The following is a 20,581-nucleotide window of genomic DNA, read 5'->3' on the forward strand; positions in this document are numbered from 1 at the left end:
CTTGCCACCAATCACCACCACCTTGATACCACCATCCCTTCTAACCAGCAATGACACCTCTCCCTCACCACCACATCCCCCTCAATAGTAACCCATTACCTTTCCTCACCCCACGGGAAGGTTGTGGGGTTTTTTTTTTAATCGGCAACCAACATAACTGGCAGCCAAGGCCAAAATCGGTTGGGCCACCAGTTGATCGGTTTTGTCTCTTTTTTTTATACTCCCTTTGTCCACGTTTACTAGCAACATTTTGACTGGACACGCTTGTCGATACACATGTTTGACCGTCTATACCTTTTGTTATATATTCATAAAAGCTATAAAATGTTTGTATTAAGAAACTATACATTATAATAGATCCAATAACATCTACATGATTACATTATCTTTCATATAATATCTAAAAAAGATGGTCAAAGTGTGTAGACACCCATTTGTGTCTCCCCAAAACCAAAACAGTTTGGTTAGTCCATAATATGGGTCCAATAGTACTGTAGTTAAATAGGGCTTGAAAAGAGCTTTCCAACGATATATTATAAGCCCAATTCCGATGAATATTGAGGAAGTTATGGCCAAATTACTAAACTGGGCCCGGTTTGAGCCTTATATGCGGCCCAATGATCTAGGGGAGGGCCTAATATAGATTTATCATTCCTAATTCAATTAGCATTGATAAATTGACTTTATTGACTTTTTAGAGTTTTAATCAGAATAAAAGAATATTTTTGAGGAAAATACGATTTTATCCTCCTGTACGGCAATTTCTATCTGATTTTTAGAAAACGCGTCAATAATTAAGTCAGCGCCAAACGCCAGCATTAGCGCCTGACGCTAAGCTTGGCGCCTGGCGCTAGCGTTAGCGCTTGGCGCTAACCTCGTTTTGCGCGTCAGCACTCTGTTTCGATTTTTTATCTTTTTGGCTGATTTTCTCTATAAATAGTCTCCTAAAAACTCCGTTTTCATTCACCAACTCTCATCAAGAAATTCTTGATTACTCTCTCTCTCTCTCTCTTCTAAACTAGCCTTTTCTCAAATACAAAATTCCGCATTCGCAAGACTTAGATACACCTAGGCATATTCGAAGTTGTCTTCGCCCTAGACGTGAAAGGTTTTAATTTCTAAGGGTTTGGTCCCAAATTTTTATTTCAATTATTTAATTTAATTGTTGTTTATTATTTTTACCTTGAAGTTACTAACGTGTGTATTTTGTTAGTAGAAAGAGGTACGAGGCATCCAAGTAAGTGCTTTAATTGTTTACATTGTTATTATGTAGAAATCATGCTTAGGTTGTTATTATGATTCCTAATGTTATGTTAGGGCGTTTTGATCTTCCTAGTATCATGTCTAGGGTAACTTTAATATCAAGTATGATTAAAAGTATGATGCCTTTTATGTTCTTCCTAATATTTATGATTATAAGTATCATGTTAGAGTTAAAGTTTTGATTTTTATTGTTTAGTGACATGCTAGGGTTTGTTATTAATCTTGTTAGTATCATGCATAGGATCTTGCTATTGTTATGCTTTATTTTTAATATGAACATGATTATGAATATTATTATTATTATTATTATTATTATTATTATTATTATTATTATTATGTTGCTTGATATTTATTGTTATTGCTTGATCACACATTTTATGCATGTTTAAAGGGAATTTGTACTTGTAATCGCGCTTAATGAGATAATTAATAATCTTGTTTAGGGTTAATATGATTATAATTCAAATGATCGCCAATAATAGTTTTGTTTGTGCATTAATATTCAACCAACATAGATAAACAGGTTTAGAGTTAATCCTATTGATTGCATGTTAGTCAGAAAGCGCACATGAATACGATCAGAATAAAGTAGATGTCTATTATTAGGGCAGGTTCAATCTCTTTTAGGTTGGATTTTTACCTTCATCCCCGAACTACCAGTCATGGTTCCAGACCTATTGGAGTTAACGATCTCCTGGATCATTAAGGGGTGTAACCTTCACCTCGTGAACGGTTTACAAGTTCCTAAAACTTGTTGGCGACTCTTTTGCTCTATCTTCTTTCCCTTTGGTGCCACCGTACTTTAGTGTATAATCACAGTGGGGTTCAAGTTTGGGGTAATGCTTGAAATATTCCCTACAAAGTGAGATGTGTGAATAGTGCAAAAAGTCAAAACGTTGCGAGTAATTTGAGACGAAGGGAGTAACTCTTAAAAAAAGGTTTGAGACATTTACCTCTAAAAATATTTTTGTATATATTATCCCTCATTGACGCTACTAACAACTAAATTTGTGACATGTGGTCAAATGAAAAGGGCTACATAGATATGTCGTCTAGCTATGGCGCACGTGTTAGCCGCCATAATATAGCAAAATTAGTGGGGACCACTCATTTGATTTGTAGCCTAGTAGGACTACAAATAGAAGTTTTTAAAACTGACTCGACCTAACTTGAAAGCAAGTGTGGCTCAAACTCAAATTAGATTCAACTTAATCCGATCTGACCCAATCCAACTTAGATGAATCCAACCCGTATAATCAAATTGACACCTGTAACTCCGATCCATGTATTTGCCGCGTTTGGTGAGCACGTCAAGCACACAAAGCCCAGTGAATCACATGCTCCATTTCTTTATCACAAAGCACACAAATCCCAAACGAGTCACACACCCTATTTAATACTACCTCCGTTTCTTTTTAGTTGACACGTATTCCTTTTGAAGTTTTTTTTTGTTGACATGTTTCTTTTGGGGTAACTTTTTTACCTTGCATTTACAAGCTGCCCCACTTGCTTTTTCATTCTCTCTCACTCTCTCTCCTCTTCTTAGTATATGTGCCTAAATCAAACGCGCCAACTAAATAGAAACAGAGGAAGTACAAAGTACTCCCTCCATCCTTTTGTTACATGTCTATTTCTCATTTTTCCATAAATTAAGAAAGTTAAAGATTTTTTAAAATTAATAATTGGGAGTATAAATATGCATGTGGGGATAGAGAGAGATAGAGAAAAAGGAAAAGTGGTTGGGAATTAGTAGAGAGAAAGTATTTTGATTTGATGTTAAAATACAAAAAAGAAACACAAAAGGGTGACAAATCATCAAAAAGAGAATAATATTGTAAAAAAGTACAACCTATAAATAGAAACATGCATTTAATTTTGATGACCCAAAAAAAAAATGCAGGCATGTAATAAAAGGATGAAGAGAGTAATAATTAAACAAAACTCTTAAACTTGTAAGTAAAAAGTGCTCCTTATAAGTTAGTACTCCCTCCATCCCTACAAAGCCTCATTTTTACTTAGGATAAACCAAAATATAATGTCTCTTTCTATTTAAAGGTTGTATTTTTTTATATTATTACCCTCCTTTTGATGAGTTGTCATTTTTATTCTTTTACTTTTTTGTACTTTTAACATCAATTTCCAACATGTTCTCTCTCTATCTCTTCAATTATTCTCAATTACTTGCTATTCACAAAAAAAAAAATAAAAAATAATAATAATAATAATAATTCTCAATTACTTTTTTCTCACTCTAATCCTACATGCCCATATGTACTTTTTTTTAAAAGAAACATGCACTTATATACTTGTGATCATTAATTTTAACGAATTTACAACTTTTTTAATTCCCGCGTAAAAACAAAAGATACTTTGTATTAAGGAACGAATAGAGTAATTATTATTTTGTAGTTAGGAAATATAAGTAGATATTTTGCATTAAAAAAATGGATAGACAGCAGATTACAGCTATCATCCACATCTCTCACTTTCAAACAAGTACTCCATTACTACTAACTTTGAAGCTACAAATTCAACTCAAGCTTTTCTTTAGACATGCACGCACCTCCCTTTATCCAATTCCCAATATACGAAACAAAAATGTTTTGGGCCATGTAATTTATTTTTTAAATTCAGTTCAATTATTTTTAAATGGCTCCAAACAAGAAGAATATATAAAAAAAATGAAGGTCTATATTTATCGACCGAATCTGAGGCTTTTGGGCGCACTCCTTTGCTACTCTAGTCGTATGAGTTGTCGACAACAATTCCAATCCTTTTAATTGACCCATCGAGCTAGTGTTTCTATTTTTGTCCTGATTGTATTATAGATGATTTTTTGTTGTTATTACTTTCGCTTTAAATACCATACGTCTAGTGAGGCGCTCGAGGATATATCTATTGTACATTTGTACTCCGTATACAAGTAACAACTGTATACTCCCTTCGTTTTTAAATATTTGTTTCACTTTTTTTTTCCCGATTGTTTTTAAATACTTGTTCAATTTCTTATTTGAAAAGGTTTTACAATATTTAATTAATTTCTCTTACCAAGTGGACCCAACAATATTAATTCCATATTCTCTCTCCTTCAATTCTCTCCACTATTTTTGATATTTTACAATTTTTTATTATTCCACCAACTCCACTACCTCCATATTTTATTATTTTCTCTAATTTCTCCTAAAACTCCGCACATGAAGAAATTGAGCAAGTATTTAAAAATAGAGGGAGTGTCATGCAATATTTAGGTATATTTTGTTAATTCTCTAACGGAGTTTCTATGGAGGGACAAATATTAAATGACAAATGTTGCATATTTTAAACCAAATGTTGTACGAAGTATATTTGATATACTACCTCCGATTTATTTAAATTTTTTTTTCTGTTGCAACTTTTAAATATTTTATACCTCTCAAATAATATCTTAAAGTTGCAATTAAAAAAAAAATCAATGGTAGTAGTAACATCAAAAATTCCAAAAACCATTACATTATCTACAAATTTGTCATTCATATGCACTAATACACAATTACGTATTTGTAAACACATGGACATGACCATGGAGTATGATGATCACTTTAAAAGCATGCCTAGAATGCTAGAAATATGAGAGGAAAATTTATTGAAGGAAAAATTCTAACATATTTTACCTGCTTTAGGTTGAATATAAATTGTAAAGAGACTCCCCATCAAAATAGTGGTAATAGTTAATATAACTCTCCTAGCATAACTTTTTGGAAAAATTAGAAATAATAATCCCAATTTTCATCAATTTTGATAGAATAATTCCAACTTTAGATTATTCTGGAATAATCCAAATTTTGGGGGTTTTTCTTTTTCTTCAATCCCTAACCGGACAACAAAAGTTAATGACTTATTATATCAGGTCACTTGACACGTTTCAAACCCTGATTAGTTCAAAAAAAAAATTAGAAAAAAAAACCCCTAAAATCCCCAAACCACCGGTTAGCCTCCCCTTCTCCCACCGGACCTCCCTAACCACCACCCAACTGCCAGCCTACCGCCCTTTCTCTTTGGCGAGTCCCTCGAAATATCCTCCGTTGTGTCGCCATCTTCCTCCCTCCTCGAAACACCCCCATTCCCCACTTAACCACCGATTAAATACGAAACCACCGATGAAACCCCTCCAAGAAATTAAACCACCTATTTTTTGACGATGGAAGAGTGAGAGTTAATGGTGGATAATTAACGGTGAAAGTACCAATTGGGCAGTGATGTTTGGTGGTTCCGTGGTTGGTGCGGGTTGCTGCTCTGTTTTTAATGCGGTGGAGTGCAGTGGAGAGACGGGGTTTAGGGGAAATTTGAGGGTGGTGGTTCAAGGGGGAAGGACGGCTGGGGTTTTCCGGGGCGGCTGGACGGCAGGAGGGGAGGGTTGTGGGATTGTGGTGGCTGGGGTTACAGCGGTTGAGTTTCTTTCTTTCTTTTTTTTTTTTTTTGCTAATTAGCTCTTGACACGTGGCATATATACATATATATATATATATATATATATATATATATATATATATATATATATATATATATATATATATATATATATATATATATATATATATATATATATATATATATATATATATATATATATATATTAGAGCTGTCAGTTTTTGACCCGAACCGTTAAACCCGACTGTTTCAAACCGATCCGAAAAGGAACTGAACTGTTTAAAACCCATTTTTTGGAAACCGAAACTGACCCGACCCAATTTTTTTCCAAACCGAAACTGAACTAAACCGAATTTGTGCAAACCGTTACTAACCCGACCCGTTATCAAGCCAAACTGTTACAACCCGAAACTGAAAGCAACACAAACCGATTACGTTTAAACTCGATAGTAACCCGACCTGTTTTAAACCGAAAACCGTTAAAACCCGATAAAAATCCGATAAACCTAAATCGTTCCAACCCGTAACCCGTTGTGACCAAACCGGTTATAATCCGTAACCTGTTGTGACCGAACCGTTTACGACCCGTAGCCCGTTATGACCAAACCGTTTAAAACCCGTAACCCGTTATGACTGAGTCATTTACAACCTGTTACCCAATATGTTTATGATCTAATCTGTTTCAACCCACTACTTGATAAACCCAACTTATTTATGACTTGACTTGATTATAACATGACTCGTTCCTACCCATTATCTGACTAATTCGACTCGATAATCATCCGACTCAATTTTAACCCGATATGATTTTGATTAGAAACCCGTTTCAAATTGGGTAAACTCGTTTTCAAACCAACTAAGTTCAATCTAAACCGATTATAACCGAAACAATAATGGTTGGACCCGATTTCACCCGATCTATTTTGAACTGAAACCCATTTTCGAACCGACCCAGTTAAACCCAAACTGATTATGACCCGAACCAATTACGACCCGTCCTGATTAAGACCCGAACTGTTTTTAACCGAAACCCACATTAAATGGGCTAAACCCGTTTTCAAACCGACCCTATTCAACCCAAATTGATTATGACCCGAACCGACTAGAACCCGACCCGATTAGGACCCGATCCGAATAGAAACTGCAATTACCCCTTATTTTTTAAGAATCTTAAATGGCAAATTATCTTTTAGAGCATGTTCACATTTATTGAACTGGGCTGAGCTGAACTGAACTAAACTAAACTGAAATGATTGGAGCTGCTCTGAACTAAACTGAATAGAGCTTAAATGAATATTTTATGAGAGAAGGAAATTATAAGTAGAACTGAAATGATTGGAGCTGAGCTGAATTGAACTGAAATGAATAAATATTTTATAAGAGAAGGAAATTAGAAGCTGAATTAAAGTGAACTGAACTTAACTGAACTGATTGGAGATAAAGTGAACTCAACTGAACTAAAGTCAACAGACCTTTATTCTAACGCTAGTCATCTCTTGGTCAACCATCAACAAAGTTTTCACTAAGGGTCTGTTCTCTTCCGTTGAAATTCAGTTCAGTTCAGTTGATCAGTTCAATTCAGCTCTTAATTTACGTCTAATGATATTGCTAATGATATAAAGCCAAATTTCATTCTTTTAAGCTCTTATTACAACAACAACAACAACAACAACAACAACAACAACAACAACAATAATAATAATAATATTAACAATAATAATAATAATAATAATAATAATCAATAAGTAATAAATAATAATAATCATCAATAAATAATAATAATAATAATAATAATAATAATAATAATAATAATAATAACAATAATAATTGAAATAATAATACTAATAATAATAATCAATAAATAATAATAATAATAATAATAATCAGTAATTAATAATAATAATATGTACATTTGTATATACACATATGTATAGTAATAAATAATCAATAAATAATCAAAGATCACTAATCCGTAGTTAAAAATCACTAATTAATAAGTTCAGTTCAGTTCAGTTCAGCTCAGTTCAGTTCAGTTCAGTTCAGTTCAGTTCAATTCAGAGGCAATGGGATCTTGTTTGCTTCTATGAGATCTTGAATGAGATTTTGAAACCTGTAGCATTCATCAATGGTATGACCGTTTCCTCGATGTTACTTGCAATAGGAGTTTGGATTCCATCTCGAAGATCGATTTTCTGGTGTTGGATCCTCGGTAGGGCCAATAGGTTTGATTAGTCCTCGATCATAGAGACGATCGAAAGCAGCATCGTAGGTCATTCCAATGGGTGTGAACTCTCTCCTGGGTTTCCTTTTAGATCCTTGATTGTCCATGGCTAAGACACCATTATGGTCAAAGGTACTAACATTATTACTAGAGTGGACGTTTTCGGAAGAAGAAGGATTGTCATTCTTCTTTCCTTTCCAGCCACCGTGGTTACTATTATTAGTAGCTTTTTGCTTTGCGAGGTCGTCTTCGATTTCAATTCCGATGTCATAAACGGCCTCGAAAGTATTCAAGTTGTGTTGATATTTTAAGTGCTTTGAATATTTTTCTTGGAGATTCTTGATAAACATCATCACAGACTCCTTTTTGGTGGGGACCTCAATCATCTTGGCGGAAATTTCTCTCCATTTATTAAAGAAAGAAGTAAAGCCTTCATTCTCTTTTTGTCTTAGCATCTCAAGTTGTCTATGGTCGGTTTCAACTTGAATATTGCACTTGTACCTATCAACGAAAGCGTTTACTATCGATTCCCAGGTAGAGGTTTTCTCCTTGTCAAGGGAGAAGAACCATTGTTGGCAAACAGTTTCAAGAGATAGAGAGAACAGAGAGGGAAAAACCTTCTTATCGATACTCTTAATGTTCATTATAGTTTCAAAAGCTCTTAGATGAAAGTAAGGGTTATCTGTTGCCTTGAATTTAGGGTTGTTAGTGGCGTTGAACTTATGCGGAAGAAGTTCCTTGTCCAGCGAGACCCCTTGCGAACTCATGCCCTGAAATTTATAGTCACTAGATAGCTTGCTTAGACTCTCTTGCATGAGGTTCATTTGTTGTTGCTTCACAGGATCATCGATCTTGAGTGTGAGTAGCTTCAGTGTCTCAGTCATGGTAACCAATTGGTTCCTAAGCTCATTGACTTCCTCTTGAGTTGCCATTATCTTCTTAGCCTTCCTCTTTTGTCGAATCGGTTTATCAAAAAGTGAGACTTGAATAAAGAGGTTGTCCTTGATTAATCGCCCTTCTCTCCTCGACCAAGTACTGTGGAAAAGGAATTTGGGGATATTCACTGTTAATTATTTGACTTAAACTTTATTAAACATGCAATGGATGGAAGAAGTGAAGAAATATGGAATAGAATGTGAAGGAAGATGATGGAGGTGGAGGGATATGAAGAATTAGGAATAGAATGTACCCCCCAACTCAAATGACGGAAAAAAAAAAACCGACTTATGGATGAACTTAAAACAGGTCATGGTGACATATACTCAAAGTGTGTGCTAAGACTAGTGAGTGTAAGTGATATGTTAAGACTCGTGTCATGACCATGTGGCTAGACTATATGACTAGACTCAAGCAAAGACTAAGTTAAGACTTCACGTATATGCATTAAACTAGACAGACTGTGGTATTTTAGTCATAACTTTTTATCTGTGACTCTTATTTGGATGAAACCAACGCCAAGTTAAAGATAAAACTCGGGGCTACAGATCCATAGGTTTTACGACTCGTAGTTCTTCCTATAACTCCGTCTATGACCAAAACAAGTTGACATTTGTGCAGTATACGGGAATAAAAATCCGGGTTGACTTAAAGGAACTATGGCTCGATTTTATATTTATTTATTAGTTCAAATTAATTAATTAATTAATTAAAAAAATTCCTTTATTCATTAGTTAGTTTATTTAGTCTTAACACAAGTCAAACAAACGGTTAGGAAAAATCACATAGAGTATGCACAACAAATAATGCACAATTAGTCAAGTAGGCACAGTATGATGCAATGAGTTTGCAACCTAACCATGGCTCTAGTTCTCTAAAGTTCGGGATATGGTTTAGTCAATAGAGGGTCCATGGTTAATTGTCCAGATGCACCGCGCGGAAGCCTAACCGTGAAGGGTTGGCGCGAGTGGATGGGACACCGCGAGTTTTAGAAAAAACTCGCTTCCATGGTTTGGTGAATTCAACAATCTCGGATGTACCCTTTGTTTCACGGAGCGTTCAATCAGATAGATGGAGCATGAATTCCCAGAGGGTTATGTCCAAATGTAGAACACATATGGGTTTCAGAAAAGTGAGAAAAAATTCAATCAGGAAGTAGGATCGAGCAAACAATACGAAAAACCGGTCGAAATCAGAACGCATACTTCTGGCTCGGTATTGGGGGAAATTGGCGCCAGCAAACAGAGACTGGCACCAGCTTTTAATTGTAGCGCCTAGCGCCAATACTGGCGTCTGGCGCTACGACTAAAATGCTGGCGCTAAGCTATGGCCCCTGACGCTACTTCCCACATGCCTCAGCAGCTTTCGGTGCTCGATAAAATTTTCCAGTTTCGCGCGGTGTTATTTCGGTCCTAGTTGTGAAAGATATTTCACAAATTTCCTACGTGTAAAATCCTATGTTTTTAACTCATTACGGATGGTCTTTCCAATGAGATCTTTTTTATGCATATGACAATAATGTTAATCAAAATTACGCACATGAAATACTTAGAACGTTTCGAGTCTCATCCACTCATTCTAAATCACTGCCGAAACAAATTCAGGAATTAAAATAGAAATCGTCCCGAGCAGAGTCGCCAAAAACTGTAGGGAATAAATTTCAAGCATTAAACCCCTAGCTTGAACCCCACTGTGATCATACACTAAAGTACGGTGGTGTCCAAAAGGGAAGAAGATAGAGCAAAAGAGTCGCTAACAAGTTTTAGGAACTTGTAAACCGTTCACGAGGTGAAGGTTACACCCCTTAAAGATCCGAGAGATCGTCAACTCCATAAGGTCTAGAACCAAATAAGGGTTCGGGGATGATAGTACAAATCCAACCTAAAAGAGATTGAACCCGCCCTAATAATAAGCCTCTACTTTATTCTGATCGTATTCATGTGCGCTTTTCGATTCACATGCAATCAATAGGTTTAACCCTAAACCTGTTTATCTATGTTGGTTGAATATTAATGCACAAATAAAACTATTATTGGCGATCACTTAAATTATAATCACAATTAACCCTAACAAGATTATTAATTATCTTATTAAGCGTGATTATAAGTACAAATTCCCTTTAAACATGAAATAAAAGGCGTGATCAAGCAATAACTCAAGCAACATAATAAATAATCAATATCATGAATAATAATAACAATAATATCATCATAAATAAAATAATCATCATCAAAATAATAATAATAATCATAATCATAATCATAATCATGTTCATGTTAATATCAAAGCATAATAATAGCAAGATCCTAGGCATGATACTAACAAGATTAATAATAAACCCTAGCATGTCACTAAGCAATCAAGATCAAATCTTTAACCCTAACATGATACTAACAATCATAAGTATTAGGAAGAACATAGGAAGCATCATAACAATCATATTTAATATTAAAATTACCCTAGACATGATACTAGGAATATCATAATAACAATATAAACATGATTTCTACATCATAACATCAATAAATCAATTAAAGTACTTACTTTGATGTCTCGTACCTCTTTCTAATAACAAAATACACACATTAGTAACTTCAAGGAAAATGATAAAACAATTAAATTAAATAATTGAAAGAGAGATTTGGGACCAAACTCTTAGAAATTAAACCTTTCACGTCTAGGGCGAAGGCAACTTCGAATATGGCTAGGTGTTTCAAGATCTTGCGAATGCGGAATTTTGTATATAAAAGCTAGTTTAGAAAAAGAGAGAGAGAGATGAATGAAGGAGAAAGATGGATGAATAAGAGAATTGATTAAGGAAATCTTGATGAGAATTAGCGAATGAAAACTAATTGTAGATGAATGAAAACGGAGTTTTTAATACGTTATTTATAGAGAAATCAGCCAAAAAGATAAAATATCAAAACAGATCACTTGGCGCACGCAAAACGAGATTGGCGCACGCAAAACAGAGCTGGCGCCAGCACCAGCTAATTGGCGCCAAGCGCCAATGGCTAGCACCAGGCGCCAATGGCTGGCGCCAGGCCTGGTTCCAGGCGCTAGGCCTGTTTTTGACGCGTTTTCAAAAATCAAAATAAGTTTGTCGTACTGGAGGATAAAATCGTATCTTTTCCTCGAAAATGCTTTTTGATTTTAATTAAAACTCTGAAAAGTCAACAAAAGTCAATTTATCAATGCTAATTGAATTAGGAATGAAAAGAACCTTCTAGAAGAATCTAGAAGACTAAAACCATTCCTAATTGCATGAATGATAAATCATATTAGGCCCTCCTCTAGATCATTGGGCCGCATATAAGCACCGGGCCCAGTTTAGTAAATTGGCCATAACTTCCTCAATATTCATCGGAATTGGGCTTATAATATATCGTTGGAAAGCTCTTGTCAAGCCCCATCCAACTACACTACTATTGGACTCATATCATGGACCAACCAAATTGGATTGGCTGTTTTCTTAAAATAAGTTTTCAAAAACAGAGAGAAGAGAAAATAAATTAAAACTATCCGCAACGCTAGACTTTCCACACTTTCACTACATTCGATTATGATTCGACGTGAAAGGTACTCATCACTGGGTTTGGTTTTGGGGAGACACAAATGGGTGTCTACACCTGCGTAGTATCAAACTAGGCAAATGTGAGTGGTACGAATCTGAAACCTGAGCCTGCTGATAGGCACAAGCTTGAGAGGCGCGAGTCATCCATTCCTGAGCAAGATGGTGAATCAAACTCAGAGACCACACCGCTTACCGAAAAAACACAGCTGTTTCGAACAATCCATATTGCCCAAAGGAAGGAGACAAACAAAACCAGACCCGCCAAATTCGAGGAATGCCTAAAATAGGAAACCACATTCATCACCCAGTCCTTGCAAGGGATGTGGCCCTCTTGAGCCCCGGTCAGAGTTAACAAATGAGGAGGCCAAATAGATTTAATGACCAGACAATCTCGAAACAGATGAGAAGTTGTCTCGGCAGACCGACGACAGAAAACACATGTTGGATCTACTGGAATGTCACGGGCATACAAATGAGCTTTGAGCGGCAGAGCATCATAAAGCAATTTCCAAATAAACAGCTTAAAGCGTGGAAGAAGAGAAAGACCCCATAATTTCTTCCACCACTGCTCTGTAGCTGGTATACTAGCAATCGAAAGAGTAGACTGCTGAACCAGCAAGGAATATGCGGACTTTGTCGAGAACCGGCCATCTCGCGTAAACTTCCAGTAAACAAAGTCATCCATAGGCCTGTGAGGTCTTTCCAACACAAGAATACGCTGAGTCGGAGCAGTATCAAAGAGCCTATGGATCTTGGAAAAGTCCCACGCGCCTAAGCGCGGCATAATAATAGAAGAAATGTGAGTCGGAACTTTGGACTCATAAATCGAAGACTTAAACTGAACACCCCCCTGAACCCAAACATCCTCCAGGATACAAATCCGAGAACCCGAACCAACCTTCTAGACCAAACCCGTGTTCACAACATTCTTCCCTTCCAATAAACTCCTGCAACCCCAGGACAGCCGAGAAGGTCGAACTGTAGCAGATCCCAAGAAAGGGTACTTGGCCTGAAGAACCCTCGAAAGAAGAAGTTGAGGAGAACGAATGATCCTCCAACTTTGCTTTGCCAGAAGAGCCTTATTAGCATGAGTAAAGCTACGAAGACCAAGGCCCCCTAGACCTTTCGGTAGATGCAACAGAGTCGCTGACCGAAACGCAATGCCCCTAACCGAGGAGGAAGAGCGCCACCAGAAACTGGTAAGTAACCTGTCAATGCAACTACAGATGGAAGAAGGAATCTTAAAGACCGACAGATTATGGTTAAAAGAAGCCACCAACACAGAATTAATAAGGACCAACTTAGCGGCGGCCGAAAGGCCCAGAGAAGCAAACTGGGAAAGACGGGCAGAAACCTTGTCGAGCAAAAAACCAAACTCCGACACCTTATTACGACCCAAGTCCACTGGAAGACCCAAATAGGTACCAAGGGATGAGTGAGACTGAAGACGCATACTATGGGCCAAGTAATCCTTATCATCCGAAGGAGTATTAGGACTAAACTTAATAAAAGATTTCTGGAGATTAATCATCTGACCCGACACCGAACAGAACTGCTGCACAACCTGTAATAGATTATCACAGGCTTCCGGAGACACCTGGAAGAATAATAAAAAGTCATCCGCAAAAAACAAATGAGAAATGGAGGGGGCACCTCTTGAGATTTGGATACCCCGAAACAAACCCAAGTTCTCACCCTTCCTCAACATAGCTGAAAAAATTTCCATGTAGAGAACAAATAGATACGGCGATAAAGGATCCCCTTGCCTCAAACCACACTGAGGATGAAAGGACGGGGAAGGACTACCATTCACCAAGACTTGATAGGAAACAGTGGAAATGCATTGGTGAATTATATGAACCCAGTAATCAGGAAACTCAAAAGCCTTGAGAGCGCTTAACAAGAAAGACCAATTTACTCTGTCATAGGCCTTATTCATGTCCAGCTTGAGAGCAGCAAAGAAGAGTTTCTTAGCCTTTTGAAGCAATCATGTAAGAAAGAACTTCATGGGCTAGAAACCCGTTATCTGACATTAATCTACCTGGAACAAAGGCATTCTGATAGTCCGAGACCAAACTGGGTAAAACCTGGCGAAGGCACCCTGTATGACATTTGGCTATACACTTATAAAGAACATTACACAAGCCAATAGGACGGAACTGAGAGACCAACTCTGGACTATCCACCTTAGGAAGAAGAACTAGAAAAGTTGTTATTAACCGAACTGCTGTAAACAATAAAAACAGAACAAAGTTACCGGGAATTAGACTGAGTCGCGGACTATGTCGCTCTCTTTAGAACATTCACGGTACTGCCCTTTAATTTGTGCAAGCAGCTCGTACAACAACCGGATGTTCCCCAGGATAAAACAGTCTGTCTAAGCAAGGAAAATACCAGTGGATTTGCACAGAACCAGTGGACAACTAACCACCAAAAAATATAAAGAACACTGCTCGAATATTTTGTAAGAGAAAAAAGGGATTAGAAAAATTCTGTGATTTTTTGTTATTTTAAAAACAGTGAACATAACATGATGTTTTATAGGCAAAACAATGGTATAACGGTAGCAAAAACCGTTCCAACACCAGCGTGATTCACGCCAAAAACGGTCAATTAAAACGTTAATTTACCCAGTCAAAACAGCTAGTAAAACGGCCAAAGTTTAATTAATCTGGAAATAAACGTTAGAGAGATAACCAGTCAAAACCGTTTAGCAAAAATCAAGGCACTAATTACGTAATTAAGCCTTGTTCAAAAAACTGAGCAAAAATTAAGTTTAATTAATAAACCCGACTCGACCCAACCCAACTCGGCTCGGTTCGGCGCGCGTGTGTGATAAGTGGGCTTGGTAGGTAAGTCCTCCCTCTCCACAAAATGTGGGTAGCCCAAGGGCCACACCCAAATACTCCACATTCTCCAATATAAGGGAGGACAAACTTCTATTTCCCACCAATGTGGGACTTTTTGTTTTCCACAAAATTTACACCAAAACACACTTGTTCCAACAAAAGTGCGGTTCCAATCCTTCAACATGTAACCATGAGCAAAGAAATACTGGACTGCCTTAACCACAAATGGGCCTACCACTGGCCAATGCACTTTAAAGAAAGTAGAAGGAAAACCGTCTGGTCCTGGAGTTTTATTGTCGGCGATTGAAAACATAGAAACCCGTATTCATCCTCTGAAAAAGGAACCAAAAGAAACTGCTGCTGAGAAACAGACAGAGAAGGGAGATGAAGACGATCCCACCAAGAATCATCAGGAAAATCATCCGAGAAATTAGGAATATAAAGATCTTTGTAAAAGGAGAGCACAGTAGATCTAATGTCCCCCGAATTCGAAATCCATGCGCCTGACGTGTCCTTTAAACAATGAATATTGTTACATCGTCTCCGAGCTTGAACAAGCGAAAACAACAGCTTAGAATGACTTTCACCCATAGCATCCCAGCGAATTTTAGCTCTTTGCTTCCAATATTGAAATGCTATCTGGGCTGCTGCAAGCTTCTCATTTTTGGTTGAAATAAAGAGACAACGATCTATCCTGTTTCCCAGATTGAAAGCCTCCTGATTTACCTCCATGACCAAGGACTTCCAATTAATTCCCCAGAGTTTCTTATTAGTAGTACACCAGACTAACAAATGATTTCGAAGCCAAAAGAGCATTTTGGACAACGAAAACAAAGGTGAGCCTACAAAGCATAATGAGAAAGCGGAGAGATCTAGAGAAGAGACTTCTGGCGCTGTCAAGCACCAGTTCTCAACTCGATACGGCCGCTTGGAATTTTCCCAGACATGTGTGTCCGATAAGATGATTGTTGCATGATCTGAAAATAAAATGGGCTGGTGAAAAACAGTTGCGTGGGGATGGAAGTCAAACCAAGAGGACGTGGCATAGGCCTTATCCAATCTTTCCAAAATTGGATCTGACTCAGATCTATTATTTTTCCAAGTAAACCGTGGTCCAGAAAAGGGAACATCTATCAATCCTAATAATAATTTTGGTTGATGTAACTTTAATGGAGAAATTGGAATTAGAAGTAAGTTTTGAGAGATGAGATTGGAATTGGGAGTTTCTCAATGATTACTTAGGGTTGGAATGTAGGATTTCAAATTTTGATTGGATTTATTTGGAAGATTTACTTTGGATGAGAGGATAAATGGGGTTGAAATGCTAACGGTGAATGTCGATGCTCAAGCCTGTGTGGGAAAAAACATTTTAGATGAAAATCGCCACTTCAAGTAGCGATTTTTGTTTCCTCAAAAAAAAAAAAAAGTAGCGGTTGTCATTTGAACCGTAAAAAAAACCGATTTTAATACATTTGCTTACATGGACAGTATTGTGGGAATTTTTAAAATAGTGGCTGTATTTTGAAAATTAGATAAAAAGGCAACATCATATATTTAGTAAAAGCATTCAAGTTAACGGAGGTAGTAAAACTTTTTGCACAAGAGCCAAGGAAACTACCATTTCCTTTTCTCAAGAGGATCCTCTCCCCCTCTTGCACATCAATGAGGATCATTTTAGCCGACAAAAAAGTGAGCTAAAAGGATACAAATCCTCATTGTTGTTGGTGCTCTTAAAGAGTTATAGCTTTTGACATGAAACTTGAGAAAAAGAGATTCTCTTAAAGAGTTATAGTTTTTGACATGATACCTGAAAAAGAGAGAGAAAATGTACTACCTATCCACCGATCACAACCAAAGCTCAGATGATTGATAACCGAAATCTCTCCATCCCGGACTGACCACATCCCACCGTTCTAGCCACCACAACCATCCCATTGTCTTCATCCTAGAAACACCATCATCCCCACATAATCACCATACATTATTCGCTTAAATAAACAGGTTAAGGGCATGTTCACCTTTACTTCATTTCAATTCTGTTCAATTCAGCTCCAATCAGTTCAATTCAGTTTAGTTCAGCTCCAATCAGTTTAGTTCAGTTCAGTTCACTCCCTCTCTCGTAAAATATTCATTTCAGCTTAGTTTAGTTCAATTCAGCTCCAATCAATTCAATTCAGTTCAGTTCCAACCAGTTCAATTCAGTTCAGTTTAGTAAATGTGAACATGCCCTAAAAATGAAGATCGAGAAACCAGCATTAAGCTTGCTTTAAAAAAAAAATCTTCCAAATCTATGCCTTTCTCTATAATACAATTTGTTAGTGTGGTGTGCAGGGGTTATGATGAGAACATGTAGATAATTATGGAAATCATTAGCTTTACAATTAAGAACTTTTCTATTAATAGTATATATCAAGAATTATCATATTTTCATATTAGGAAAGTCATGAATTTTCAATCTTGTTATAAAATAAGTATTTTATTTTAATGCAATAAATCAAAATGAACCTAACAAAAGGTCATTAAATTTCAATCTAGTTAATGTACGTGGAAAATTAGAGATCCCTTGCAAAGCTTGATAATGAAACTCCTCTAACAAAGTGGAAAAGGGGCCTTCAACCATTATACCAGACTCGATTCTTAACAAAATCACATATGATTGATATGAATATATATGCGACCATATATACATTTATGTATGAACACGAAAGGCAACATAAGTTTAAACATTGCAATCAAAATAGAGAAGATACGGAGTACTAAAGTAAATTAAAACCGATAATACTTTCCAAAAAAACATAAAGATCTTAATCAAGCCACACACAAATCAAAGAAGGAAAATATATTTTTTTTACCTTCTTGTTTTATCTCCTAAATCTACTCCCTACTATACACATTTCTCCCACAACCAGTCAGTAGTTGCTAATAATAATCAGCCAGTAATTAATTACGTACTTAACCATCTAAAAAGTCGATGGAGTACAAATTCCATCACTTAGTAAAAATTACTCAAAACTTTAAAAATAGTAAATTGAAAAACACCCAAGCCAAGAACTAGAGTGTCAGCTACCCATATCATTAGTATGGCAAAGCTCCTTCCTAAGCTTTTGAGAGAAAAGCCTACAAGCGTCAATACTAAGATCAACCGCTGCTGCGAGCGCGACGTAGGCAGCGGCATCCTCCGTGCAGGTGACGTGCTGAACACTCACCTCCACGGTAGGCTTACTACATTTCCCTTCCCCTTCCACCCTCGCCGCCATCACAAACCCTCTATACGCGCTATACGGCCACAACCCCATTCCGAAATCCCCACTCCCTCTCCTTGGACTACACCCGGGTGAACTTGACCGTTGATTACCCCGATTCGAACCATTCCCATTACTACCAGCATTGACCTGATTACACCCACCCAAGTCAATGGTAAACGTCCCACCTTTCGCCGTATTAAGAGTTGACTCAGCTAACACCACCCCAGAGTTGGCGCTCATATCAGGAATCAACTCAAACCGATACCCAAGCCCATCATGAGCCCCTCGCTCTCTCCACGCCTCGAGACGGCCCCATGGCTTCCAAGTACCCTCACCCGGCCTAAGAATAAGCCACGAACCCGGATTAGACCGGCTAACTCTGTCCGAACCAGGGGATGCCACAAATGGTGTCACCATTGACGCAGCCGCAACCGGTGAACCTGATAAATCATGAACCGTAATTGACCACCCTTTTCTCTCTTTCCCCGGTCTTTCTCTCTCACTTCCAAACGAACTCAACCATCCTCTTCCACTTCCTTGTTCCGATGATCTGAACAACATCACAAATTTAACAAAACCCAATTCAATTATTTCATACTACTTCGTAATATATAAATTTATCATTAATATTATATATTATCATACAAAAATGGAATTCCTATAAATTCTTCTCGGACAAACTGAATCATCCATTTTCGACTTTACGAAATGCAAAAAAATTAAAAAATTAAAAAAAAAAAAAAAAAAAAAAGTTACCTGGAACGTTGATGACGGTCAGAGTTGGTGGAGCGGAAGCTAAAATTACAAGTAAAAACAGGCTGACGAATATTCCCTTTAATCTGAAAAACTTGAGGACTGCACTCAGGTTCACCATCAAACTGAAAAACGAACCTAGGATCAGGATCAGCTCTAACATTAACATGAAACTGCGAAACACCAGATTCTTTCCCAACAGAAGTCCAACCATTATGAAAAACCACAGCCCTTGATTCCGCCCCTTTAAGATCCAACGGTACAGACACTTTCCCCAACAATCTTCCAGAGTTCTTCACCCCACAAGTTGCCCCTGTTCTTCCAGTAAAGATTGAAATCTTCAAAAACAGTTTTCCGACGAAGATCGATTTCCCGGCGAGTTTGTTCAGATCATCCTTGCTCAAATGGAAAGTTGCGGCGGCGATGAAACCGGTTTGTGGGTGGTGGTTTCCGTCGGAAACGGTGGTTTCCGACGGATTGTAGGGGATAACAGCGGTTTGAACGGGAAAACCTTTGAGTTTGATTTTACAAAAACAGGGAGAGGAAGTTGGGTGTATTACAGTGCGCGCTGGTTTTGCTGGTACCGGAACTTTCAACGCGAGGTTACCGACGGTTAGACGAACAAATGGACAAGGATCCATGCTCACTTTCTCTCTCCTCAAAACGACCCCGTTTTACAGAGTAGTAATAGTTCACTACAACCAGAAGAACAAAGAAGAAAAATGGTATATAATGAGGAAGAAGGCGGAGGTTAGGAAATCGGCCTAGGAATAGGTGAGGTTTTAGGGATGCGCATTGCGAATACTGTTAAGAGATGAACTACAACAACAATGCCAGAATTTCTTCATGAATTCTTAAACCCTGAAATTTTTATTTATTTTTTTAAAAGCATGAAAATCTGTGGGTTGAAGAAGTTTAAGGAGTAGTAAATGTTTTGCTTTTGTGGAAAAAGGGGAAAAGAGAAGAGGAAGAAGAAGGGGGGCGCATTTAGTTGCAGAGGGAAGGGGGGTGGGGTTAGATGGAGTACAGCTGTATACAGGTTGTCACTAAAACTCAACATCAACCCCCCAAGGGTATCTGAAAGAAAAATCCTCTTTGGTGGGTCCACTGGTTTTTTCTTTTTTTAAAAAAAATAAAAATTACGGAATAGTTTGCAAGTACATTTTCTGGGTTGTGAAATGGCCAATTAGGGTGTGGCACGTGGAATAAGAGGGAATTCGGAAAAAAGAAGAAGGGGTTTGAATGAATGAACAGGAGAGGGAAGGAGGAGGACGAGGACCCCACTATAATGAGTTGTTGCGTTAAACTAACTCTTGTGTTTGTATGGGTGGGA

The 20,581-nt window shown here is 37.3% G+C and overlaps 1 protein-coding gene across 1 annotated transcript; it reads right to left on the bottom strand.

Moving 5' to 3' along the window:
- Positions 1–18,004: 18,004 nt before the first annotated feature.
- LOC110693798 lies at positions 18,005–20,295 on the bottom strand. Its single transcript, XM_021870949.1, has 2 exons — positions 19,252–20,295; positions 18,005–19,045 (listed from the first exon to the last, which is right to left on the bottom strand). Exons 1-2 carry the CDS (start codon positions 19,887–19,889, stop codon positions 18,310–18,312), a joined length of 1,374 nt encoding a protein of 457 aa, XP_021726641.1. The 5' UTR covers positions 19,890–20,295; the 3' UTR covers positions 18,005–18,309.
- Positions 20,296–20,581: the final 286 nt, after the last annotated feature.

This window comes from Chenopodium quinoa, unplaced genomic scaffold (assembly GCF_001683475.1).
Source record: "Chenopodium quinoa cultivar QQ74 unplaced genomic scaffold, ASM168347v1, whole genome shotgun sequence".
NCBI lineage: Eukaryota > Viridiplantae > Streptophyta > Magnoliopsida > Caryophyllales > Amaranthaceae > Chenopodium > Chenopodium quinoa.

Coding starts and splice junctions, on each gene's coding strand:
- LOC110693798 (XM_021870949.1), bottom strand. CDS start 19,889: ATGGATCCTTGTCCATTTGTTCGTCTAACCGTCGGTAACCTCGCGTTG. Junction 19,046..19,251: donor GACCGTCATCAACGTTCCAG/GTAACTTTTTTT, acceptor GATGTTGTTCAG/ATCATCGGAACAAGGAAGTG.